Source organism: Eutrema salsugineum, unplaced genomic scaffold, assembly GCF_000478725.1.
Source record: "Eutrema salsugineum unplaced genomic scaffold, Eutsalg1_0 scaffold_1, whole genome shotgun sequence".
Classification (NCBI taxonomy): Eukaryota; Viridiplantae; Streptophyta; class Magnoliopsida; order Brassicales; family Brassicaceae; genus Eutrema; species Eutrema salsugineum.
In genome coordinates this window covers 4,911,949-4,936,980 of record NW_006256909.1, presented here as the reverse complement: position 1 = coordinate 4,936,980, position 25,032 = coordinate 4,911,949, and the positions used below count along the sequence as shown (strand labels likewise).

The 25,032-nt window shown below is 38.7% G+C and overlaps 7 protein-coding genes across 7 annotated transcripts; 5 read left to right on the top strand and 2 right to left on the bottom strand.

Annotated features, from left to right (window-relative positions):
- Window positions 1-509: 509 nt before the first annotated feature.
- Window positions 510-3,021, bottom strand: LOC18028709 (ABC transporter B family member 23, mitochondrial). The gene is made up of 2 exons (XM_006412866.2): window positions 1,336-3,021; window positions 510-1,188 (listed from the first exon to the last, which is right to left on the bottom strand). Exons 1-2 carry the CDS (start codon window positions 2,935-2,937, stop codon window positions 712-714), a joined length of 2,079 nt encoding a protein of 692 aa, XP_006412929.1. The 5' UTR covers window positions 2,938-3,021; the 3' UTR covers window positions 510-711.
- A 1,334-nt stretch (window positions 3,022-4,355) lies between these two features.
- On the top strand, window positions 4,356-6,159 carry LOC18028708 (auxin-responsive protein IAA11). Its single transcript, XM_006412865.2, has 5 exons — window positions 4,356-4,790; window positions 5,182-5,450; window positions 5,545-5,677; window positions 5,768-5,829; window positions 5,924-6,159. The coding sequence occupies exons 1-5, from the start codon at window positions 4,531-4,533 to the stop codon at window positions 5,938-5,940; spliced, it is 741 nt and encodes a 246-aa protein (XP_006412928.1). The 5' UTR covers window positions 4,356-4,530; the 3' UTR covers window positions 5,941-6,159.
- A 59-nt stretch (window positions 6,160-6,218) lies between these two features.
- On the bottom strand, window positions 6,219-9,770 carry LOC18028707 (MDIS1-interacting receptor like kinase 1). Its single transcript, XM_006412864.2, has 2 exons — window positions 6,879-9,770; window positions 6,219-6,749 (listed from the first exon to the last, which is right to left on the bottom strand). The coding sequence occupies exons 1-2, from the start codon at window positions 9,508-9,510 to the stop codon at window positions 6,334-6,336; spliced, it is 3,048 nt and encodes a 1,015-aa protein (XP_006412927.2). The 5' UTR covers window positions 9,511-9,770; the 3' UTR covers window positions 6,219-6,333.
- Window positions 9,771-12,438: 2,668 nt separating this feature from the next.
- Window positions 12,439-13,747, top strand: LOC18028706 (photosystem II reaction center PSB28 protein, chloroplastic). Its single transcript, XM_006412863.2, has 2 exons — window positions 12,439-12,645; window positions 13,164-13,747. Exons 1-2 carry the CDS (start codon window positions 12,576-12,578, stop codon window positions 13,643-13,645), a joined length of 552 nt encoding a protein of 183 aa, XP_006412926.1. The 5' UTR covers window positions 12,439-12,575; the 3' UTR covers window positions 13,646-13,747.
- A 489-nt stretch (window positions 13,748-14,236) lies between these two features.
- Window positions 14,237-17,041, top strand: LOC18028705 (putative cysteine-rich receptor-like protein kinase 43). Its single transcript, XM_024149545.1, has 8 exons — window positions 14,237-14,690; window positions 14,881-15,196; window positions 15,277-15,402; window positions 15,508-15,638; window positions 15,728-15,938; window positions 16,038-16,284; window positions 16,380-16,530; window positions 16,622-17,041. The coding sequence occupies exons 1-8, from the start codon at window positions 14,268-14,270 to the stop codon at window positions 16,847-16,849; spliced, it is 1,833 nt and encodes a 610-aa protein (XP_024005313.1). The 5' UTR covers window positions 14,237-14,267; the 3' UTR covers window positions 16,850-17,041.
- A 676-nt stretch (window positions 17,042-17,717) lies between these two features.
- LOC18028704 lies at window positions 17,718-19,646 on the top strand. The gene is made up of 3 exons (XM_006412861.2): window positions 17,718-18,173; window positions 18,463-18,549; window positions 18,659-19,646. The coding sequence occupies exons 1-3, from the start codon at window positions 17,895-17,897 to the stop codon at window positions 19,451-19,453; spliced, it is 1,161 nt and encodes a 386-aa protein (XP_006412924.1). The 5' UTR covers window positions 17,718-17,894; the 3' UTR covers window positions 19,454-19,646.
- Window positions 19,647-20,835: 1,189 nt separating this feature from the next.
- LOC18028703 (ammonium transporter 1 member 4) lies at window positions 20,836-22,356 on the top strand. Its single transcript, XM_006412860.2, has one exon. The coding sequence runs from the start codon at window positions 20,836-20,838 to the stop codon at window positions 22,354-22,356; it is 1,521 nt and encodes a 506-aa protein (XP_006412923.1).
- Window positions 22,357-25,032: the final 2,676 nt, after the last annotated feature.

The window sequence follows — 25,032 nt, the reverse complement described above, 5'->3', positions numbered from 1 at the left end:
GTCTTTTTTCGGTTTTTTTTTTTTTCTGGTTTCTCTGATGTTTTTGTGGTCTTTCACTCCATTTTAAGGCTTACAAGGCCCTTTACTTTGATTTTGTTTGCTCATTATCATCATAATAAAATAGAAGGTTATAAATACTTAGGCCCAAAGTAGTTTCTATTGATATTTCAGCAAAAGAAAAGATATTTCCTTTGGGTATCCAATAAGAATAGAGATGTTCAAGATGTTATCATGAGTTAGGCTTTTTTATGTTCTTAATTAATCTCAATCCATTTCAAGACATGACTTTTATGTTTGAGCTCAATCCTTTTTTCCTATAGCATACACTATTTGGATTGGAATCCAGATATTACGCATCAATAGCAGTGTCACAATCTATTAGAATACAAATTTTAGTCAGTTAAACATAAAAAAAAATAGTAAAAATTTGATGGATTTGGAATAACTAGTGGGACTAAAAAAAAAAAATACAACTCAGAAACATTTTTAATCCAAACAATCTGAAACTGAAAATATTCAGATATTTTTGTTTCATACAAAAGAATTAAATTACAAACAAAGAAAAATGATATTCCCTATCACAAGGTTACATATATAATTTTATTTTTTGGTCAACAAGGCTACACAAAAAATTATATATGCAAATAACAATTTCCAAAATTAGTGTAGAAGACAGCCAAACAAACAAAAAAATTATAAGGCTCTTAAGATTTAACCTTCTAATTTACTGTTTTGTTGTATCCACAATTTGGCGTACCTCCCTGATTTCCTCAACAACACTTCGTGCGTCCCTTTTTCCACCACTTTCCCTTTCTCCATAACTATTATCTCATCGCATTGCATAGCAGTGGTCAGCCTGTGTGCAATGAAAACGCAAGTCCTGTCACTCGCTAGCGACCTGAGCGTTTTCATGATCTCTGCCTCGGTCTTACTGTCGAGCGCACTCGTTGCTTCGTCACACAACAGAATCGCAGGCGATTTCAGAAACGCACGAGCAAGTGCAACTCTTTGTTTCTCTCCACCGCTCAGCATCAACCCTCTTTCTCCAACCGGCGTCGAATATTTTTCCGGGAAATTCATGATCGTATCGTGTATCGATGCACGCCGAGCTGCATCGTACACTTCTTCCTCTGTTGCTGAAAGTTTTCCATAGTGAATGTTGTGAAATATTGTGTCATTGAAGAGCACCTGCCAATACCAGCTTATAAAACTTAGACAATAGCCATTTTTAGTTATAACCAAGAAGCATTTCATTTTCTTAAACGGTTCTCAAAACCGGTTTAGACAAATGACAAGAAAGGTTAACAGAAAACTTAGAGTGAAATGCTAACTTACAGTGTCTTGAGGGACAACTCCAATGGAGTTTCGAAGACTATCTAGTCTCACTTCTTTTATATCTTGACCATCAATCCTAACATTTCCGGAATCTGTGTCAAAGAATCTGAATATCATTCTAAGAATCGTTGATTTTCCACTTCCGCTACTACCAACAATCGCCACACTTTTCCCTGCCGGTACATCAAACGAAATCCCATCTAAAATCTTTCTCTCCGGCAAGTAACCAAAGTGTACATTCTCAAACCGAATGCTTCCGCCTTTCAGAACAAGAAGAGGAAGCTTTGCGTCTGTGTCTCTATCTCCGATGTCGGATTTCTCTTCAAGCAATTGGAACATTGACTTCAAGTCCACAAGGCTCTGCACAGTTTCTCGGTAAACACCACCGAGAAAGTAAAGAGGAAGAGACAATTGGAAGAGAAGACCATTCACCATAACCAAATCACCAACTGTCATCTGACCATTCATAATCCCTTGAGAACACAACACCATCGATGTTGACAAAGCGGTACTAAATATAACACTCTGTCCAAAATCAAGAAAGGCAAGGCTTTTCTGAGTCCTCAAAGCAGCATCTTCGTATGTTTCGAGTAGCTCATCGTATTTTCGAGCTTCGTGGTCTTCGTTGTTGAAATACTTAACAGTCTCGTAGTTTATGAGAGAGTCAATGGATCTTGCGCTAGCGTCGTTATCAGCTTTGTTCATAGCTTTTCTAAACCTGGTTCTCCACTGCGTCACAACCAATGTGAAAGCTATGTATGATCCAACAGAGACACAAGTAATCAATCCAAAAGCAGCTCCGTAATTGTACGCTAATATACCTGAGACCATAGATATCTCCAAGATTGTGGGAACTACATTGAAAACCATAGCTGAGAGGATCGTGTTTATCGCGCGGCTTCCACGATCGATGATTCTGTTCAAAGCTCCTGTTTCTCGATTTAGATGGTAACGAAGGTCGAGATCGTGTAAATGCGAGAGCACTTTTATTGAGACGGATCGTATCGTGCGGAGAGCTACTTTGGAGAAGACAGCAGTACGAAGCTCGTTAAACGCAGAAGATCCAGATCGAGCGATTCCGTATCCAATGAGAACAGAGGAAGGAGTAGCGAAAGCAGCAAGGAGATAAGGGTTTGTAGCAGCGATTGAAGAAGAAGATGATGATGACGAGAGTGAATCGATAGCTAATTTGAAGAGGAAAGGAACTTGAACATTCAAGAACTTAGCTCCCACGAGACAAGCTAATGCGGTGATGACTCTGAGACGGAGTTCTGGGTCGTCTCTCATCCATAGATAGCTGGAGATCGTGCGGAGGATCTTCTGCGACGACGTCGTGTTGGTTTTGTTTTGAGATTTAGAGGTGGTTTGGTCTGGATTTGGAGTTGACGTTGAAGTGGAGAAGAACAAGACGCGCGTGTTGACTCTGGAACCAATCGGAGACGGGGATGGATCTGAGAGGAAGGCATTGATACTGATCGATGTTCGAACTGAGTTACGTTTGATGAAATTGGAGAAACTGTGATGATGACGATGGTGATGATCAGAGCGAAGTCGGTAACAAAGTGAAGCGCGACAGAGGAGAAGCCGAGATCCCCTCGACATCGCTTCTTGTCCGAACGAATCACATACAATTTTTTCCGGCTTTATTTTTTTTTTGTTTTTTTTTTGGTCTCTCCGAAGTGTTGCTCGATCTCTTGCTGATTCCAGTTCCGTACCAGACTAGCTGAAGAAGAAGAAGATATCAACTCGGGAATAACCGGTTCCGGTTTAATTGCGGTTTTGATAATGAAATCTAGCTCGGTGACAACCGGATCTGGTTAACTCCTTCGATTGCCACGTTTCATCGAATCGGATACTTATTTTACGGTGGTGCACACCGTAGCGAATCGCATTCAGAATTGTGGGTCCTACATGGACAACGAACACTTATCAAAATTTCAACCCTCGCTTTGCATTAATTTAATTTGAACGGTTTATTTGGAAAGTAAAGAAGCAGCGGTCGGTTATGTCTTCCCTCCAGACGACAGGGTTTTTATCCGGACACCACTAAAAATGGACAACTAAACTCTCTTTAATTAAAATTCAATTTTAATTACGTGACTAAGATTAGATTGCCACTTGATTAAAATAATAAATTTTCTATTAATGATGATATCTTGCTTTAAACCGGAACTAATCCTCACCGTTCGATTTGGAAAGAATGGACCAAAGGACGTGGGCACGAGTTCCCCCTCTGTTCACGTAGGTCCCACGTAGCTCTGTAGTATCCTTTTTTATAGCCGTCCGATTGAATCCCATGAAGCTGACATGTGAGCCCCCACTTTTCTTATTTTTATTTTAGTTTTCGAGTTTGAGAATATGTTCACAAAAATATTTCAACTATTATTAATTGTGTTTTCTTCAGATTTTTTTAATCCCACGGATATACAACCGTTTTGATATCATTTTATGTTTTACATCTGCCCGATCTATATCCGATTTTGGAGTCAATACCAACTAAAAACATCTGAACGTTTAACATCATTATTTAATTTTTGTTGTAGCTTATAATATCAGTAATTGATATAATGTAATTGTGTTTTGTATTGCAATTATGAGAGTAATTATCAGTTATAGAACTGACTTACAGTAGTATTTTTCTATATAAATATTTAATGACAATGATTTATAGGTAAATGTGTCTTACATAATTGCAAAACTAAGCTATATATAAGAATAATTTTCCAAAATAAATAGTAGTAAAAATCATTCCATATATAATATTTTTTCCGGCTATCCTTTCATATTCTAAGCAATATCAATCGCTGCAGATACCATATGATTATTTTCTCATAGATGAATAAAAGAAAAGTAACTACAAATAAATATATTCACGGAATAAAAGTGAGAGATTTATCAAATTTTATTTTCTGCCAAACAAAAATTAATGTTTATTTTTTCTTTTGCATCAAAGTTGATATTTTTGGCGAGAAAGTTAGGGAAGTAAAAAGGGACAAATCCCACCCGTCGTGTCTTCTTGTTCATCCTTTGTTTCCCTTTTTCTCATTTCTTTCTTTCTCACTGTTTTTGGCTTACTTAAAGTCGCAAACTTTGCTTCAAATTCAACCCACCTCTCTTCTCCCTCCTCTGCAGATTCTCTTCCCTTAGAACCAAATCTCCCCCCCAAATTCTCAGTCTTCTGGGTTTCGGATTCAAATGGAAGGCGGTTCCGCGAGTGGCTCGGCTTCGACTTTGTCAAACGATGAAAATCTCGTTGTCTCTTGCGAGGATTCTTCTTCCCCGGCAGAGAATGAGCTCGAGCTCGGTCTTACGTTGAGCATCGGTCCAAAGGGTAATCGAGATTGCAGGGTTTCTTACGCTGATGATTCTTCATCTTCGTCATCTTCTTCCCTGAGCAGAGCTAGCGTAACTGCTGGGATCAAGAGAACAGCTGATTCCATGGCTGCAACTAGTGGGTGAGATTCTCCTCCATCGTAACCTTTTCCAATTCTAGAAAAGCCTTTACATTGATCATCGTTTATTTGGGGATTCTCTCCCAGTATCATGGTTATCATCAATAGAACCATAAAAAGGAAAAAAAAAATCAAGTTTTGATTTGGGGATTCTCTCCCAGTATCATGATTATCTGTTTTCCAGATAATCAGATAGAATGTTCTTTATTATCTGGAAATTAGGTAGATGATTTTGAATGTTATCTTTTTTATGGGAAAGTGGTTTTTCTTTTGGGATGAAGTGGTTGATTGATCCTGTAGAGTTATGCTCTTGCTATAATTTCACAGGCCCTCAAGTGTAGTTCTTTTGTGTGTTTACTCTATGTTGTGTTTTTGAAACCTTGCAAAATCGCAGGCAAGTTGTGGGATGGCCACCAATAAGGACTTACAGGATGAACAGTATGGCTAACCAAGCCAAGACATTGGCTATGGAAGATTCGAACACAGAGACTCGTCAAGAAGTAAACAAGAATATAACTGATGCGACAAAGATGAGAAATTCGATGTTTGTGAAGGTGACTATGGATGGCATTCCAATCGGAAGAAAAATCGATCTGAATGCTCATAAATGCTATGAATCGTTGTCCAGCACTCTGGAAGAAATGTTTTTGAAACCCAAAACAGGTGCGTTTTTCAAAACTTATGGAATGGTTTTTTCTTTTCATTTTCAAGGTTTTTCTTTGTCTGAGATTGGAATGATGATTCTTTTTGTAATCAGGTTCAAGCACACGAGAAACCGATGGTCACGTTGAAAAACAGCTCAAGATACTACCAGATGGGTCTTCTGGATTAGTACTTACATACGAAGACAAGGAAGGAGATTGGATGCTTGTCGGCGATGTTCCGTGGGGGTATGTCTATGCATATATGTAAATTCTTAAGCTTTCGATGCTGAGCCCGTCCAACTTTTGAATCCTGAACTGAGTTTTACTTGTGTCCAGGATGTTTATTGGTTCTGTGAAAAGGCTCCGGATAATGAAAACATCAGAAGCTACTGGTACAGGTACATTTACTGATTTGATCAAATCCTTATTTCTGTATCAAGATCTTTTCTTTTATGTCGTTGTGACCGTTTTTGTAAAATCCTTGTTTTACAGCTCAAATGTTCTTATGAAGCGAATAATAATCTACAAGAACCCTTTATATTTGAAGCAATAATAATACAGATCACAGATCAAAGGGAAGACAAAAACAGTGTAAGAAACCTTCTTCTTCTTCCTGCTTCTTCTCTTTACAGTTTTTGGCTCTGCCATTCTTTTAGTTAGTGGCATGTTCTCTTTGTAAATCACATTTGACAAGCTATAACAAAAGTTACAAAACTCTGTTTTGCACACAAATTGGTTCAGAGCAATGCACAAGTTAATTAAGATCTGTAAACAAAAAGGAAAGTTATTCTACATGGATAAATCAAATCAAAAGGATAAAAGATCTCTCTCTCTCTCTCTTCTACGTACAGAACACGAATCGAACAAATCAGTTTGGGGCCCTTTTTCTCTCTCATCTCGTCCTAAAGAAAGCCATTTACAGGTGAAGTACTAAAAACCGATGTCGGTTTCTCGGCCAAGCTACGGCTAGTATTTTCCTCATTACTATTGCTTTTCCTCCTCGGTTTAGCCTCACCAAGCATCGATATCACATCTCTCATTGAAGGTCTGTCTTTAGGGAGTTTCGTGGTGCAGAGAAGAGCAATCTGTAGAACTAAAAGCATCTCTTCTTGAACATATCTGCAGTTTCCGACGTTAGGATCTAATGCTTCTTCTAGTGATATGTTGTCTCTTATCTTGTTCCTCACCCACTCCACAATGTCTACGGATTCTCCAAACTCCGGCTCCAATGGTCTTCTTCCGGTTAAAAGCTCCAACAATACGACGCCGTAGCTGTATATATCTATCTTCTCGTCCACCTTCAATGTGTATCCGTACTCTGCAAATGATTAAACCAAATTGAAATTAAACTTGGTTAGATCAAACCGGATTGTAACCAAATTAAAGATTCGTACGTATTATTAAACCGGATCAATGCGAGATAACCGGTGCGGTATTGTAAGCTTACCGGGAGCTATGTAGCCGTAAGAACCGGCGACCATTGAAACGGTTTCTTTCTTTCTGGCCATCATCCTGGCGAGGCCGAAGTCGGCGATTCTGGCGTCAAGATTCGCGTCGAGCAAAATGTTATTCGATTTGATGTCTCTGTGGATCACCGGAGGATGACAATCATGGTGGAGGTAAGCGAGGCCGTGAGCGACACCAAGCGCGATGTTGTAACGCGAGACCCAATCGACGAGCAGCCTCCCGGCGGCGTTTTTCCCGTGAATCGCGTCGCCGAGGTTCCCGTTAAGCATGAATTCGTATACAATCATCATGTTTTTGTCGTTGTATAGGAACCCAAGGAGCCTCACGATGTTCCTGTGTCTCAATTTTCCCAGAAGGTTTACTTCGCCAACGAAATCTCCGGTGTTTCCATCCTCAATATCGGCGGCGGATCTCCAGAGCTTCTTCACGGCGAGAACAGTGTTCGATCGTGACATCTCCGCTTTGTACACGATTCCGGTGGCTCCCATTCCGATCATGTTCGATTCTTTGATGCAGGAAAGGATATCGGAGGCTGTGAACCCTAACCTATGAAACGCCATTAGTCTCCAAGGCCATTCACCTTTGCTCGCCGTCTCGTCGCTGCAGAATCCGTTGGAATACCATCTCTTGTACAGAGTTCTCGCAACGATGGCGAGAAACCCTAGGGCTAGAACCGATGCGATCCCAATCAACCATCCGGCGACGATTCGTTTCCCGTGGAAGCTCCTGTGCCCCGATGTTACCCCTTGGAACTTGCTACACGGCGGAAGAACGCCGCCGCAGAGACCGGAGTTCCCTCTCAGATCATCTGGATTTATGGTTCTGAGAAATCCGTTTATTGGGACTGGACCTGTGAGCTTGTTGTAAGAGACGTTGAGGAGTTCCAGTGCCGGAGACGTTCCGATGCTCTCTGGGAGTTCGCCGGTTAATGAATTGTTAGACAGATCGAGCACGGCCAATGCGGACATCGTCGTGATCTGCCTCGGGATTTCGCCGGTGAGGTGATTGTTTCTCAGGCTGAGGCTAACAAGCTTCTCGCATGAAGCAATGCTGGAGGGAATAGTGCCTGTGAGACTGTTTGAAGAGAGATCGAGATTCGATAGCGAAGGACAATCCTGGAATTGGTCCGGAACTTCGCCGGAGAGATCGTTCTCGGCGACCAAAAACGCCTGCAGATTATGAATCGAGAGGATCGTGGAAGGGAGTGACGAGCGAATCTGGTTTCTTGAGAAGTCAATGAAAGAAAGCGAAACCGAGTCGGAGAGATCTCCAGGAATCCCTCCGGTGAGACGATTACCAGCTAGTTCGAGCCTCTGAAGCTTCTCAAGCTTGCCGAAGCCGATGGGAATCGAACCGTTTAGCAGATTGTTCTGCATCCTGACGCGAACTAGCGACTGGCAAGTGGATATAGTCGCCGGAATCTGACCTGAGAAAGTGTTGTTGAACAAAATTAGCTTAGTTAGATTTCCCTTGCTGCACAGAGTAGAAGGAATCTCGCCGGAGAAGGAATTTGAAGAAACGTCAAGCCACTGTAACGGAGAGTTCTTCCCGAGATCGCTTGGCAACTCGCCGGAGAGCGTATTGTTCCAGAGCTCGAGGACTTGTAACTGCGCCAGATTGCTGATCATGGGAGGAACAGAGCCGGAGAGTCTGTTGCGCATCAGGTTCAGTAGCTCCAGGTTCTTTAGCTCCGCTATCTCCACTGGAATCTCGCCTGATAACGCGTTATCGGAGAGATCAAGAACCTTAAGCGTGGTGATGTTTCCGATCTCCGGCGGAATTTTTCCGGTGAAGTTGTTCTGGTAGACAAGAAGCGTCTCGAGTGACTTGAGCTTCCCGAGCTCAGAGGGAATCTGACCACTGAGCTTTCCGATGGCCAAATCAAGGTACTTGAGGCTGTTGATGTTCCCAAATTCCGGTGGAATCGGACCTGTGAATTCGTTGTACCCAAGAACGGCGCTTTCAAGTGAAGGGATCTCGCCGAGCACGCTTGGTAACTCGCCTGTCAGATTATTTCCGGATAATCCGAGAAATCTCAGCTTCTGCAGATTCTTGAATGAACTTGGAAGCGACCCTTGAAAGAAATTCCCTCGGAGATCAAGAACTTCTACAGAGACTAAGTTCCCGAGATCTTCAGTTAAATTTCCAGAGAGATTGTTTCCTGAAGCATTGAGATGAACGAGTCCAAGTGATTCATTGCCAAATAGAAAAAGATTGCCTGAGAATGAATTCTGGCTGATGTCTACGGATTTCAACGGAGGGAGTGACTTCGGAAGCATCGAGTCGAATCCGTTGCATGAGATGTTAAACGAGACAAGACTTCTTAGCTGTTTGATCGAATCAGAGATTTTGCCCGTGAGATTCATTCCCGACAGGTCCAGCTTCTCAACATTGCCGTGGGAGTTGCACCGAACACCGGTCCAGTTACAATGATCGCCGGCTTCTGAAAGCTTCCAATCTTTGAGAAAGTTGAGAGGATCGATAAGAGTTGATTTCACCGAGAGCAAAACAGAGAGCTCATTGCCATTGTCGATGGAAGCTGAAACAGAGGAGGTAGAACCAATGTAACAGTAACAGAGGAAGAGAACCACAATCTTCATCTTCATCTTCATCTTCTTCCTCTGTCTCAGCAACTTCCACTGAAGCTTGTCTTCTTAGTACATTACCATGAACAAGACTAGTGAACATGCAAGGAGGTGGAGGAGGAAGAAGAGTAGAATAAGAAGAAACTCGTTAAGTATATGCTTGCTCTGTGTATATATAACTATATCTAAATATATGTTATATATAGACACATTGATATATAATGAATCTTGGTTTTATATGGATCTAGGTATGTAAGAAAAAAAAAAACAAGATCTTGGAGTTATTTGACAAATTTCTTCAGACATTGAACATGTGAAGAGAGAATGTGTTTTTACAATTACAACTAATCCAAAAATGTGTTCGGTGTTTAAAAATAAAAACAAAGTCAACTATGATTTGCTGTATAGTAATTAGTAAGTTGTGAATGTGCCATAGCTAGATAGCTTAAGCTTAAGCTGGAAATTTATTTTATTTTTTGATAATATACATATATGCATAAAGAACTTAATATATATACAGACACTTGGTGTGTGCCATACTCCCCATAGATGGCTTATGCTTAACTTCATTCTAATTCAGCTTTTGTAGAATGTCTTTTATTTAACGCCTTTTTCTTTTTGGGTCTTTTAATGCTTACCTTCCAAGGAGAAAAGAAATCGAAAATGTTTGTAAGTATGGCATATATCCATTCTATCACATTACCTATATAGTCATATAGATATATGTAAATGTACATCAATACATATATTAAACACAGATTAATCCATATATAAATATTGTATACTGTATATATGTAGCCACCGAGGTGAACGTTCGAAGCATCAGAATGGGTGATATGCACATGTGATGAAGACGAATAGATGATCACATATAATCACATTACCTTTCTTTAATTTCAGATAGGTCCAAATAATTACATTAATAATTAATATCAGCAGTAATGAAGATGATCCCACGATCGATCTCACGTTTCTTCTTACCCCTTTTGAATTTGGTAAAGGTTCTTTCTACCTAGTGTAGTTGTTAAAAATAAATTTGAACCCACCTCATCGCCATTATGTGAAGGCGTACGTATTTCTTTTTTTTATTCAATCAAGAGTTACCATGATGCATAATATTATAATATATGCCACTGCAGAGAGAGTGCAGGCTTGTTACTGTTCCTTCGTTTGCATGATTGAGTAGATAAGAATCTTTCCATGTTACAGGTTATAATAAATAAAAAAAATATGGCAGCGTAAATATCTATATAATAATATAAGTAATAACCAGGTATAAAAAATCAAATTAAATAGAAGTTGGATTGATTATCAGTACTTAAACTTAAGCTACTGTGATTCATTTTTTCTTCGCCCCTTCTTTATAATCTTTGTTGAATATATATATAGACAAATGACTCTTTGAAATGTATATGACTACATTACAATTCACATGATGTAAATAAATATTGCCCCCAATGAAAATGCTAATTTCATCAACTTTCTAGGTAATGACTAAAAGTATGTATGGACACAGACACCCAAAGCCGATGCCAAATTGCCAATGCCTTTAGGTAAAGACAATAAAAAAGTAAAAATGAACACGGAATATAAAAAGTACTTCAAAAGATCGAGAAGAGAATTCTTTAAGAGTTCCCAAATAGATTGATTGTAGCATACGCTTTAACCAAAAAGAAAAAAAGTGTAGCATAGTCAAATTGTTTGTTATTAGTTTTACAATTTTGATATCAGCAACAAAAAGATGTTAAATAATCTGAATAACCGTAGTTCAACAGACCAATTAAAGAGGTTTAAAATATTAAACCAAAAACTCAAATATGTTAGAGACCAAACAAAAAAGTAAAATATATTTGCAGGGGGTCGGTCGAGGTACTTATAAATAAAGAACAAAAAAGGTCGAGGTAAAATAAAAAGCTACTCAATTTGATAAGGATAATATAAATTAGATAGATACAAAATTATTTTTGGGAAATGGCAGAGAAATGCACACGCATATTCATCAAATCAATTACTGTAATACTCCAAAATTACCCACTCCTCCTAGTGATTTCGTGTTTCCATCCTTCAAATGACAATAAACAGAAAGCGTTGCTTCTTTGTTTGTTTATCAGAAAATTGTTGCTTCACATGCACTCATGTGGGCCGGTCTTTTCTATGTTTTTTTTTTCTTTCTTATTATCTGAAATTTTAGAAAACATTCCGATCCGTAGTTAAATTCTTCATTTGATTATCCTTTCGTTGGATAGATAACTTAAATTCAACGATTATTCACTAACAGAGTATAAATTATAGGTTAGTATACTACATTTTTAGTTTTCAGTACTTACTCCCATATCAGACTTAGGTAGGAAAAACGAAAAAGGTCTACACAATAAACATTATAGCTAGTAATGAATTATCACCCAAAAATACAAATATTGGATGGTTATGGTTACATGAGATTCATAGATGATACAATATATAAATACCTACAATAGGTTTCACGGCTTAATGGGATGCATGTGGATCAGCACCTTAATCACTTACTTTAGTATTAATTTTGTATTATTAGAGAGAGAAACCCAATCCCACAAAGTACATAAAACTCTTTGCAAATGGTATTTTGTGGGGTTTTAAATGCTGAGGTTAAACAAATTTAAAATTAATCGCATAGCATATATAGTTATATACTAATTGATATAACAAGTATGCTTGCTGACGGTTTATCACATGGGCATGGGATTCGTTATGGCATCACAGACTTGAGTCCAGCTTTTCCTACCTACGATCTGCACGCATGTGCCACGTGTGTTTCATGTAGATCACTCTAGTCAATATGGGTGGACCTTCTGAGACAGCAAGAGACTCTCATAGTCGGAGACTCTCGAGTCATGGGTGGACCTTCTGAAATGGGTTCAATAATAAGTGGTATTTTCTGGCCCATATTTAAAAGCCCATTCTATTTGAGACGATGACGGTATCCAACGAAGGAACGGCTTTGGTGGTGACACGTCACGATCCTCCCGCCACCACACCAGAGCTTTTGCTTCATCTCCTTCCTCCTCTACTCTTCTGTGTCTCTAATCTCCTCTCGCACACAGTACAGCTCGAAAATGGCTTGTGTTCGTTCGATAGGGTCTTTAACTTCTGCCACTCATTCTACTCGAGATGTTTCACGCTCAGGTACTATTTTATCTATTTGCTCCTTTTCTCTCTTCCCGTTCGCGAAAACCCCTAAATTCTGGCATTTGAGACTTCAAATTCGTAGTGTGAATCTTCGTGTTGCATGTAGATTGATTATGGTTTTATAGGCCGGAATTTTCCTTAGAATGCTGATTCCGAAGCTGTAACGAGCAGTAATCTCTCGCTAAATCGATTTATGTGAAACGAATAAAATCTTGTTTCTTTACGAGCTCATGCTTTCTTTGATTCTGAAGCAAATCAAAAGTATTCATTTTTTTCTTCCTTGAGTATTTCTTCTTTCGTGGATGATGGGATTAGCAGAAAATGTGAAAATGTACCATTTTGAGTAGCAAAGGGTTTAGTAACTGGCTGTAATCTTGATAATTGGGGATTAGTGTTCATGTCTGGAAAGAGATTCAAATATAATGGAATGAAGACATCCGATTTTAACATAAATCGGTATCAATTAACTCGAAATGTGTGATTAAAAACCACAATTTGATCCCTTTTTTCCACAGGCATTGTCATATCTTCATGCTCTGTGCTTCCCATCAAGCAATCCTCATTCACTGGCTCTCCAATTTCCCTCACGCGGGTCCAACCATCATCCCAAACATCTCTAAAACCGCGAAAACTCATCCCAATCACGATGATGGTGAAGCCAACGCTCCAATTCATCCAAGGAACAGACGAGATGACGATCCCTGATGTCAAGCTGACTCGGTCTAGAGACGGAAGCAACGGAATGGCGCTCTTCTCTTTCGACCAGCCATCTGTTTTCGATTCGAGCGGTGAGGTCGGAGAGATAACGGGACTGTACATGATCGACGAGGAAGGTGTGATTCAGTCGACGGATGTGAACGCGAGATTCGTCAACGGGAAACCTGAAGGGATTGTGGCCAAGCACGTTATGCGGACTCCTAAAGAATGGGACAGGTTCATGAGGTTTATGGAGCGTTACTCTGACCAGAACGGCTTGCAGTTCGTTAAGAAGCAATGAGGTCGGACATTTTTTTCTATGAGCAAAAGAGTGTGTATGTTACCATTGATTCTCAACTCTTTTGGTTTATATAATCTTTTACTCTCATAGTTTTGGTCTTTACTCGAGTTTCAACTTACAATGCTGATACATATCATTAGAGTTCGTTTAATTACTTTTGGAATTTTTTTCATCAAATCTGATTTTAGTTTAGAGGAATCCATACTTTGACGAAGATATGAACAAAATCCCATTGTGAGATTGCTTGAACCGTGTTTGTGTCTGAATCATGGGTGTTCAATCCAATCAAACCAAAACCTTGTCAAGAAAACCCGAATTATACGCTTAACCGGAATAACAAAGACACAGAATTCGCTTTCATTTTGTTCATATCCGTGAAAAAGTAGGCTTAACATTGAGATTATTAAAAGTAGGCTTATTTAACATATTGTGTTAAGTAGTGAAATTGTATTAAAAATTGAACAGAAACCAAACTAAACCGGTTTACTATACTTTGAGTACCAAAGTGTTTAAACCGAGAACGGGATATCCACTTCTATATATAGGCAAGAGTCGTTGTTAGAGAGTTTTATTATGGAGAGAAGCAACAAAACATCGTTTCCTCTGATCATGAATCGTAGAAATGGCGTCGACGTTAATCTCTTCCTTGGCCGTTCTCTTGCCGTTAACGTTACTTACTCCGTCAATTTCCACGAAAGTCTCTCGAATCGACGTTCTCGGCTGGAGTTGCAACAACGGCACCGTCGCCGACGCCGAGGCTTACCGGAGATCTTACAATTTCAATCTCGACGAGATCAGAGACGATATGAGGAAGGTCAAGTTTGGGGTTCATGAGCACGGAGATCCTCCGCAGAAGATGTTCCTCTTGTCGCAGTGCGTTAGCGATCTCTCACCCGACGAATGCAATCTCTGTTGGTCACGCGCCACCGATCTCCTCTCTCAATGTTTTCCGTCCACCGGTGGTCGGTTTTTCCTCGACGGTTGTTTCGTTAGGGCTGATAATTACAGCTTCTATCGCGAGCCTATTGCTCATCAAGACTCCAAGGTTTTGTTCTTCTTCCTTCTTTTTCCTTTGAATTTTTTTCGTAAATTAGATGGCTAGGAGTTAAATTCAGCTCACATTTGGCTAATACAGAACCTCGACCTAGGATTTAGTGTGGATTTTGCTATAGAGATCCAATTTCGAGGAAAAACAATTAGATTAACCTAATGTGTCGACCATTTTGGGACTTTAGATATGTGCTAGTGACAAGGAGTCGTCTGCAGAATTTAAAGGATTAGTAAAGGAAGTGACCAAATCCATTGTTGAGACGGCTCCTTATAGTAAAGGTTTCTCGGTGGCTCAAAAGGGCGTCCACGGTTTAACGGTTTACGGATTGGGAATCTGCTGGAGAACGCTAGACGATGAGCTGTGCAAATTGTGCTTAGCAGATGGAGCTTTATCTGTCAATAGCTGCTCACCATCCAAAGAAGGCTTTGCCTTGAATGCAGGATGCTACTTGCGTTACTCTAACTATACCTTCTATCACGAACGTGGATTGCTTTCTATGAGTATGTCTTTGTGTCCTGAATCTTGTGGTTCTTTAAATTGTAATCATATAATAGCTTCTTCTTCTTTTTTTTCTTTGTAGGTTTAACGAAAGAACACATTGTGCATGTACTGGTTATTTCTATGGTGTGTGTCTTGGCTGTTGCAGCTGGATTTTGGTGTGGAAAATGCATCTTTTTGCGAGCTCTTCCGAAGAAGAAGCTTAAAGGTAAGATCCTTGTTTGGAACTAAGACTTCTGATATGTGGTCAGGCGCGGATATCTCATAGGAGCTAAGACTAAAAAATTTCACTTATTTGGACATCTAAGGATAGAGAAGGAGTCCAAGTCTATATGTAATAGCTCAAACTTGATGAGCTTTAAGTATTCAACTCTTCAAAGAGCAACCAACAACTTCAATGAGAGTTGCAAGCTTGGTGTTGGAGGATATGGTGAAGTCTTCAAGGTTCCTCTCTTCTCCCTATATCGATATCGTTCCCCACATTTGGCCACAATCTCGCTTGATTAAAAAAGCGTTTATTATCTTTTTGACAGGGAACTCTGTCTGACGGTAGGGAGATCGCTGTAAAACGGCTGCATATAACAGGAAAGAAGCCAAGGGAAGAGATCCATAATGAAATCGATGTAATTAGCAGATGCCAACATAAGAATTTGGTCCGGCTCTTAGGTTGCTGCTTCACTAACATGAATAGTTTCATTATCTATGAGTTTCTCGCGAATACAAGCCTCGATCACATCTTATTTAGTAAGACCGCTCCCCCGAATCTCTCATGTTTAACCAATGCTTATGTTCTTCCCTGTCTGCAAAATTTCTAAACTTTTTTTGCCTGACATGGAAGTGAAGACCCAGAGAAGAAGAAAGAGCTCGACTGGAAGAAGAGGCGGACAATAATCTTAGGAACAGCAGAAGGTTTGGAGTATCTTCACGAAACTTGCAGGATCATCCATAGAGACATCAAAGCAAGCAACATTCTGTTAGACTTAAAGTACAAACCCAAAATCTCAGATTTTGGATTAGCCAAGTTTTATCCAGAAGGTGGGAAAGACATCCCTTCTTCATCTCCTTCTCCTTCTTCCATTGCCGGCACGCTGTAAGTCCTTTCAAACACCGAGAGAAGTACAGGTCGTATTAGTAGTCTGATTTTAGGATTTGAAAATGGAATTCCATGGTTTTTTTTTTTGGCAGAGGATACATGGCTCCTGAGTACATTAGGAAGGGAAAACTAAGCAATAAACTCGACGCTTACAGCTTCGGAGTCCTTGTTTTAGAAATAACCAGTGGTTTTCGAAACAATAGCTTCCGATCTGATAACTCCCTTGAAACCTTAGTTACTCAAGTGAGTCATCCATCCTTGACGTCAATCTTTAACTCCTTAGTTCCACTGAGTTTCCTTCATTACCCATATCTCAAACGCTTTACTTGAACAGGTTTGGAAATGTTATACTTCAGACAAGATGGAGGAGATGATAGACAAAGATATGGAAGAAGAGACAGATAAGACAGAAGTGAAGAGAGTGATGCAGATCGGTTTGTTGTGCACACAAGAGTCTCCACAGCTTCGTCCAACGATGTCTAAGGTAATACAAATGGTTAATTCTAAAGACCTTGTATTGCCCACTCCTACTAAACCACCTTTCCTTGATGATTCCATGTAGAGATCTTATACTTGTATAAATCCTCACTCTCTTTCTTACCCTTAGTAACGCACTAACACATTACAAAAGAAAAACAACAAGTAGATCATTTTGTAGTAGCTATCATATTATATTATTTTCTTTTCTAACTTTTGTCCCAATATTAATCATTGTAGACAAATATGCCTATTTACGTAGATAATTTGAAACGCCGTTACTCATCTGTCGCTATTTGAGGGGAGAGCAAAGAGAGTAATGTTTACTGTTTTAAAAACTTCCTAAATTAACTTGCAAGTTAGTGTTTCTTTTTTAATGACAAATCACCAAAAAAAGCATTGGATCACTGACTGAACATATATATATATATATATATATATATATATATATATAGAATAGCGATATTTCTCTTCGAGGTTCATGATGGAAGAGAAATATATTCATTGAAAAACTAATTTAGTTCAGTTTCTGATTTATATACAGATGCTAAGGCATCAGAACAGTTGGATCCTATAAAAAGACTATAAGAAAAATCTGGTTAATCTAGCAATAATCTAAACGATTTAAAAATATAATCGAGTAAAAGGATTCACGTAAGACTTTACAAGTTTTATTCAATTTCAGAAAATATCATTCAGACCGTATGAATCATACGGATGCTATGAAAATATGTTCAGTTTTTTTTTTTTTTTTTTGGGACAACAAATATGTTCAGTTTAATAGAAACCGGTTTGGTTTTATTGGGATCGTATATAAGAATAGTTTATTGGATTTGGGCCTGGCCTAATTAAAAAACTATTTGACATTTTACCTCCTCAGACGCTTTTAAAAAATTTGCTTTCTTCTCCATATCCTAACCCTAATCCCTTTTTTTTCTTCATCTTTATCTGCTTTTTAATGATTCTCCGTGAAGCAAATTTTTCCGGGAAAATCTGAGATGGAAGGAAACGAATTTCCCTGATTAATTTATGTGTTCTCTCGCATGCAACAGCATTGTGATTTCTCTCTTCTGTTTTGAATTTCGACTGGATTTACCGTTTAATTGAACAAAAACCTTGTTCGAATTCCGATGACTTCGATGAATCATATAATTTGTCTTAGCTCAGACGAGGAGGATGATAAAATAGAAGACTACAGTGGTTGGTTAGAAGAAGTTCTGGAAAATTCCACTGAGAAACATAACAGCACAGCACATCGGAAATCAAATCCGTCGAATCCAGAGGAAGACGGCGACGACGATTGTGTGGTCTTAGATTGTGATCCTTACAAGACGACGGAGAAGAAGGAGACTAAATTAGACACTTGCGAAGCCGATGAGGAAATCCTTGTAGTAGGGGAAAAGGGTGAGGTAAAATTTCACACTTGATCTCTTTGACAATTCTTCCGAGTCATTACGAATCTACCCAATTCTGAAGTTGCATGCCCTAATTTTGAAATGATTCACCAAGTGTGATAGTGTCACGAGTAGATGAACTTTAACTTGGGAACTGGTTATAGGAATCTCTTCTCTTTCAGAGAGAAATCTGAGTCTTTCTATATAAAGTTTAGTTTATTCAGATTGAAGTTTCTTGAAAGTCTAAGTTTTGAAATCATCAAACTAGTTTCGCTCTGTTTCAAGGAAGTTATTTGTTTTATAGATAGCTTGTAGAGACTTCCCACATCCGCGACATGCCTGCGCTAAGTACCCATTCAAGTCCACATCACACGAGAAGTACTGTGACATGGTGAGAATCTTCAAGTTTTTTTCTTTTCTCTATTTGCTTACAAAGCTTAAAATTGATGATGCCTTTCTTGCTAATTTAACTGTTGGTTTTTGCTTCTTTCTCTCAACAGTGTCACTGTTATGTTTGTGATATCCGAGCTCCTTGTCCAAACTGGTGCATCGGTATCCCCAGCAATAGCATTGATCACTGTCATGCCAATGATAAAGAAGAGATATGGAAGAACTATCGTGCATGCCTCAGGACTGGAGTGATACCTCCTCGACTTGCTTCGACCATGGCCCAATTGCAACAGCTTTCACAGACTCAATCTATTCAATCACCCCAAAACTCTCTGTATTCCCCTGTAAACCAGTTTGGGATCCGGGCTTGCTCGGCATCTACTATGGTTGTGACTCGCCCAACCACATACATCAGACCCGGTTATGGAACCGAGCAATCAACAACCTTACCGCAATATCCCGGTTTACAACCTCGTGGTGCTCAGTTGTTCCAGAATCAGAGAGATGGTTACTCAAGTCCTCATGTAATCTCTTCCAATCGATTCACATGGGATCAAAGACCAAGTAGAGTCGCTAGTCTCCCGGAAATGGGTATACAGAACGTTCTTCAAGGCTCACGATATCCACGTTACGCTCCTCCTCACGCTGCTTTACAAGCCAATTCACCGCAGATGTTTAGTGGTTATATCTCAACTGTGCCAGAATCTCACAGCAAATCGTCCGGTAGAAAATCTAGCCGGACTAGGTATTATGCTAAGGTGCAGACAAGTGCAGTGCCGCCTGCGACTCGTAATCCTCCGGTGAACCAGCAGCAACAACAACAACAACAATCAGGAAGAAGTAACGCTAAAGTACTGTCGGAGATTGAAGATTGGCTCATGGACAATTCTACCCCGACCGGATAGAACTCTGGCTTAATTGTAGAATTAGTCTGTACAGAGTAGTATTAGCCAAAAGCTTTTGGTTTAGGAGGCTGAAACATTTCGATATCAGTCTATGTTTTTTTAACTGATTTTGAGCTTTTTTCTATTTCTAAGTTCAAATCCGTTTTTTTGTGGCCCAAATGGATGAAAAAAAAAAGTATTGTTCTGAATTGTATACTCGTAAATGATATAATATATAGTCTAATTTGACAGTTATTAGAAAGTGTGCAGTGACTTTAACTAACTTTTGTGATGGGCAGTTGATGTCCGGAGAGAAGAAGAGGGATAGAACGGCGAGAAGGAGAGAAAGAGAACCGGCGAGAGTTCCGGCCAGAGGAAGAGATAGAGACAAAGTTCCGGCGAGAGTGAAAGGGACAGAGAACCGGCGAGAGGGAGAGAGAGAGAGATCCGACGCGTCGAAGAGAGAGTTCAGGCGAGAAGGAGAGAGAGAGAAAGGATTAAATCATAATTACTCATAAGTTTCTACTCATAATTACTCATAGTCACTGGTCAGTATATTTTTGCAAATCTTGAGATAGTGTCATTGCATTTGACTATAACGACTCTAATATACTAAGTATCGTACAAGTTTAGTAACAAGAGCAGGAAAGATTCCGTTGTTTCTCTATTGTGTTAATTTGGTATGGTAATTTTTATTTTTGATTTTGGTTGTCAACTTCCCCATTAAAGAAACCAAAAAGTCACGGAACAGAGTAGGAGAAGAAGAAAAAAAACAGAGCTGCTGAATCAATAGCTCACATTTAATGCCATAAGAACTACAACTTTTGTAAAATAATTTTCTTTTTCTTGCATTCGTTTTATCAGACAAAATTAAACTACTATAGTTATATTTTATTCCACGTTTTTATGATTTATTTATAGTAAATAATCTTTGCTATATTTCTTTTCCATCCGTTCGAAGAAAGTAAATCAAAAGTAATTTCGGTCAAGATATTAGAAATAGAAAATATATACAGTCCACAGATTACAAAATGTATTTTTCGGAAACTTAAAAATAATTTAACTTTTGGAAACTAGGACGGTAGTTAAATGGGTAGTACGTATTTTGGTGAGAGCACTTGTGGGAAGAAAAGTCAAAAGTATCGATAATAGTGGGAAATTCCGTTACAGAATACTAAATTTGTAATAACACTGCAATTTTTGAAAAAAAATAATAATAAATTAAGATATAGAATCTGAAAGATTCAATATTCTCCTATAAGATTCAACATTTCTCTCAACAGAATCTCGTGAATCTCTCCACCTTCCCCTTCTATAAACGCCAGTCTCTGCTCTCTCTCTCTCTTTACCTTTCTTCATTTCAAAAATTTCCCAAGTCCTCTCTTCCTCGAGATTGCAGAGCAATGGCGTCGACTCTCTCTTGCTCTGCCTCTGATCTGGTTCCCTTACTATCAGGAGGAGCCAACGCCACCGCCGCAAAAGCCGCCGCGGAATTCATCTGCGGGAGATTCGACACGATCTCCGGGAAATTCACCGACGCAGCTTACGCGATCGACAACACCTACCTCCTCTTCTCCGCTTACCTCGTCTTCTCGATGCAGCTCGGTTTCGCGATGCTCTGCGCCGGATCCGTACGCGCCAAAAACACGATGAACATAATGCTAACAAATGTAATCGACGCCGCCGCCGGAGGTCTCTTCTATTACCTCTTCGGCTTCGCCTTCGCCTACGGATCGCCGTCCAATGGATTCATCGGAAAACATTTCTTCGGAATGAGCGATTTCCCTAAACCTTCCTTCGACTATCCTTACTTCCTCTATCAATGGACTTTCGCCATCGCCGCCGCCGGAATCACCAGCGGATCTATCGCCGAGAGGACTCAATTCGTCGCTTACTTGATCTATTCCTCTTTCCTCACCGGTCTCGTTTACCCAATCGTATCTCATTGGTTCTGGTCTTCCGATGGTTGGGCTTCTCCAGCTAGATCCGATAACCTTCTGTTTCAATCAGGTGTCATCGATTTCGCCGGATCCGGCGTCGTTCACATGGTCGGAGGTATAGCCGGTCTTTGGGGAGCGTTAATCGAAGGACCGAGAATCGGCCGGTTCGACCATGGAGGTAGACCGGTTACGCTCCGTGGTCACAGCGCAACGCTTGTCGTACTCGGTACGTTTCTCCTCTGGTTCGGTTGGTACGGGTTTAACCCCGGTTCGTTCGTCACTATTTTCAAATCGTACGGAGAATCACCGGGAAGCTCCTTTTACGGTCAATGGAGCGCCGTCGGAAGAACCGCCGTTACAACGACGTTGGCTGGTTGCACGGCGGCGTTAACGACTCTGTTTGGGAAAAGACTCATCGATGGGTATTGGAATGTAACCGATGTATGTAACGGTTTGCTCGGCGGGTTTGCGGCTATAACCAGCGGTTGCTCGGTGGTTGAACCGTGGGCAGCGGTTATCTGCGGGTTTGTAGCCGCGTGGGTTTTGATGGGATTTAACAAACTAGCTGATAAGGTTAGATTCGACGATCCTTTAGAAGCGGCTCAGCTTCACGGTGGATGTGGCGCGTGGGGGATTATTTTCACCGGATTGTTCGCTGATAAAACTTATGTATCGGAGATATACGGTGGAGATCCGAATAGACCGTACGGGCTGTTGATGGGAGGAGGAGGGAGGTTGCTTGCGGCGCACGTTGTACAGATTCTGGTGATTACTGGTTGGGTGAGTTTGACGATGGGGACGTTGTTTTTTGTGTTGCATAAGCTGAAACTGTTGAGGATACCGTCGGAGGATGAGATCGCCGGGATGGATCCGACGAGTCATGGTGGGTTGGCTTATAGGTATACGGAAGATGAGATCAAGAATGGGATTATGGTGAGGATGGGTGATGGTGAACATGATCAGGGACGAGTACGTGGTCTTTGAAGATTTATTTTGTTTTTGATTTTTTTTTCCTTGTTATTTTGATCTCTGTATATATTCTGTTATGTTTTGCTCTTTTGCATGGGAGTAAATGAATATATATGTTACTTCCTTATTTTATTTTTTTTTTCCTTAACTATAGTACTAAAATTCTTCTTTTCTCAATTCTCACCAATAAATTAGGGTAAAATGGTTAAGTGGTAAGCCCTCGAATATTTTGGGATTAACGCAAAAAATGACTTTTTGTTTCAAAAAATCATCTTCGATTGAAAAAGCCAGAAATATGAAAATACGCGGAAGAAGAAAATTATTAATGAAAAGCATGAGTTAATAATCTATGTTATACTAGAACTTCCAACTACCACCAACTAAAAGTTGTCAAGTTATTTCACATTTTAACTAAATTTATGGGCTACCACTAAAACAGCGGGCCTCTAAAACAACAATTGGGGCCCAGGTGGTTGCGCCCAGGACCGATTCTAGTTACACAATGGTACGGAGCTGGTTTGCCATGATGTTCATATATTCTTCTTGTTAATCATAATGTTTTTCTTTTATTATTATTTTAATTTTAAAATATAATGTTGTAGTTGGACTTGTGATAAACCGATACATTTCTTTAAAATATGTTTGGGTTTCAATATATTAATCATCATTTTAAAAATATTTAAATATGATATAACCAAAATAATATGTTGACATATAATTTGTATAGACTTGACTTGATTCGCGTGGTTCTAATCTTTCAAATTAAATGTCGCACCTCAATAAACTGGTTTTATTATAAATAAAAATTATGTATATTTAACACAACATCTTACACAAGTAGTATTTTAATATTAAAAAATAATTTAGACCTTTTTTTGTCAACTGATAATTTAGACCTTATTTTTTAACGTATTAAATACTAGATAGTATTGGACATTATTATTATTAAAATATAATAAGACACGTCCGGAATGAGACAGAAGTACAAAGGACAAGATTCATCATCCCATGCCAAAAAACTGACAATCAAAAAGCAAATTCAGAAACAAACACTCGCTCACACGGGAATTGGAAGAGAGAGATAAATGGCCAAAATATTAGTAATGTTATCAAATCAAATGTCGAAAGAGATCAGATAAGTAAATTACGTAAAGTTTTAAATTGCTACAAACTAGATCTGGACATAAATACTTATTACTTGTCTGGTACTCATTACTTATCCCATACTCGACTTAATAAAACAAGTACTTGTTGTTGTTAAGTTAAATAACAAATCAACAAATTTTATTACTTGCAAATACGAGTCAAGTATTAAGTTTTTATTTTTAATACTTGTCTTGTTACTTGTCTTATTAATTGATACTTGTTACTTATTAAAATAAATACTTGCTACTTGTTACTAAATACTTGTTACTTATTTAATTTTAATAACAAAATCTATAATAGATAATAAAATCTAAAAATTAAACCCAAAAACTATCAAAATTTTTTAAAAACTCTATTTGTTACAAATTATATGGTGGCCTTAAGATTCATAATCACATACACATAAGCTTTTGATATTAAAGTCCAAAAACCCAAATGTAATTTACCATTGTCGATATAGGATTTTTCTTAATATGCACTAAAGATTCAAATATCAAGTATTTCAAATTCAAGTATAAAATATTCAAAATTTTTACGAGTACTTGAAATAACAAATACTTGTTATAACCGGGTCAAATACAAATAATAAATCTAATTACTTGAATGAATCAAGTTAAGTAATAAGTACATGAAATTTAGCAAATACTTGTCCCGTGCTCAGCCCTACTACAAACCTCCTGCATCAATGACACATTTCATTAAAATCATCTGACTTTTGAGTATACTTATCTTTTACTCATGTGTTTTAGTTTTTATCCTTTTTATATTACGTACTAAAGATGTTTTTACCAAATAAAATGGTCCTCAAAACGTAATTTTAACAATATTGACAACTACATAATTTTATTTTCTTTTCTTACAGTTACTAAAACTCAAAGCAACCTTATACTATCATTATCGCAGATCCTTAAAAGAGTTTTTTGGGTATTTTTTCATTAAATTAAAAATAAAACAATTATTATGCCTGAAACCAGTTCTTATTTGGGATATTTTAGAATCGATTCTTATGTACAAGTGTCATATTTACATTGGCTAGCAAATTTTTCATCCCTTTCTCTTTCTTCCTTCTACCCCTTAACGATTTCTCTCTCTTTCTTTTTTCTTTTTTCATTTCCCAAATTTAAAAATAAAATATTAAATAAAAAACCCAGCGATAGTGACGCTCTTACATCCTAAATCTTCAGTGTTGTGAGAATCTTACATTCAACTATTGAAGTTTTTGTGTTTTCTTCGTATTTTAAGGTTTTTTGTTTGGTTTGTCCTTGAAACAGAAAGGATATAAGTTAGCTGTAATTTGTAGGGAAAAATTACACGAGGGGCCTGATCGCAAAGATATGGAAAGGAGACAAAAATCAAAAGTGGCTACAAAATAACTTAAGAGTATTTATGTCGGTATCTTCGAGAACCATTGATTCCCTTATCTAGTCAGATACTGCACTATCCACAACCAGTCATTTTTCGCCACGTGATGGTCAGATTCCTCAGTCAAACTTTGACCAGTGGAACCAAAATAACACATGCATGTCACTTAAAATATGATAAAAT

Bases quoted from the DNA above. Each gene is read 5' to 3' on its own strand.
- LOC18028708 (XM_006412865.2), top strand. From the start codon at position 4,531: ATGGAAGGCGGTTCCGCGAGTGGCTCGGCTTCGACTTTGTCAAACGAT. The intron at 4,791-5,181 runs GTGAGATTCTCC...GCAAAATCGCAG, and splicing joins TCCATGGCTGCAACTAGTGG to GCAAGTTGTGGGATGGCCAC. The intron at 5,451-5,544 runs GTGCGTTTTTCA...TTTTGTAATCAG, and splicing joins GTTTTTGAAACCCAAAACAG to GTTCAAGCACACGAGAAACC.
- LOC18028705 (XM_024149545.1), top strand. From the start codon at position 14,268: ATGGCGTCGACGTTAATCTCTTCCTTGGCCGTTCTCTTGCCGTTAACG. The intron at 15,939-16,037 runs GTAAGACCGCTC...ATGGAAGTGAAG, and splicing joins CCTCGATCACATCTTATTTA to ACCCAGAGAAGAAGAAAGAG. The intron at 16,531-16,621 runs GTGAGTCATCCA...TTACTTGAACAG, and splicing joins TTGAAACCTTAGTTACTCAA to GTTTGGAAATGTTATACTTC.
- LOC18028703 (XM_006412860.2), top strand. From the start codon at position 20,836: ATGGCGTCGACTCTCTCTTGCTCTGCCTCTGATCTGGTTCCCTTACTA.
- LOC18028709 (XM_006412866.2), bottom strand. From the start codon at position 2,937: ATGTCGAGGGGATCTCGGCTTCTCCTCTGTCGCGCTTCACTTTGTTAC. The intron at 1,189-1,335 runs GTAAGTTAGCAT...TGGTATTGGCAG, and splicing joins GAGTTGTCCCTCAAGACACT to GTGCTCTTCAATGACACAAT.
- LOC18028706 (XM_006412863.2), top strand. From the start codon at position 12,576: ATGGCTTGTGTTCGTTCGATAGGGTCTTTAACTTCTGCCACTCATTCT. The intron at 12,646-13,163 runs GTACTATTTTAT...TTTTTTCCACAG, and splicing joins TCGAGATGTTTCACGCTCAG to GCATTGTCATATCTTCATGC.
- LOC18028707 (XM_006412864.2), bottom strand. From the start codon at position 9,510: ATGAAGATGAAGATGAAGATTGTGGTTCTCTTCCTCTGTTACTGTTAC. The intron at 6,750-6,878 runs GTAAGCTTACAA...AATCATTTGCAG, and splicing joins TTACGGCTACATAGCTCCCG to AGTACGGATACACATTGAAG.
- LOC18028704 (XM_006412861.2), top strand. From the start codon at position 17,895: ATGACTTCGATGAATCATATAATTTGTCTTAGCTCAGACGAGGAGGAT. The intron at 18,174-18,462 runs GTAAAATTTCAC...TTTGTTTTATAG, and splicing joins TAGTAGGGGAAAAGGGTGAG to ATAGCTTGTAGAGACTTCCC. The intron at 18,550-18,658 runs GTGAGAATCTTC...TTCTCTCAACAG, and splicing joins ACGAGAAGTACTGTGACATG to TGTCACTGTTATGTTTGTGA.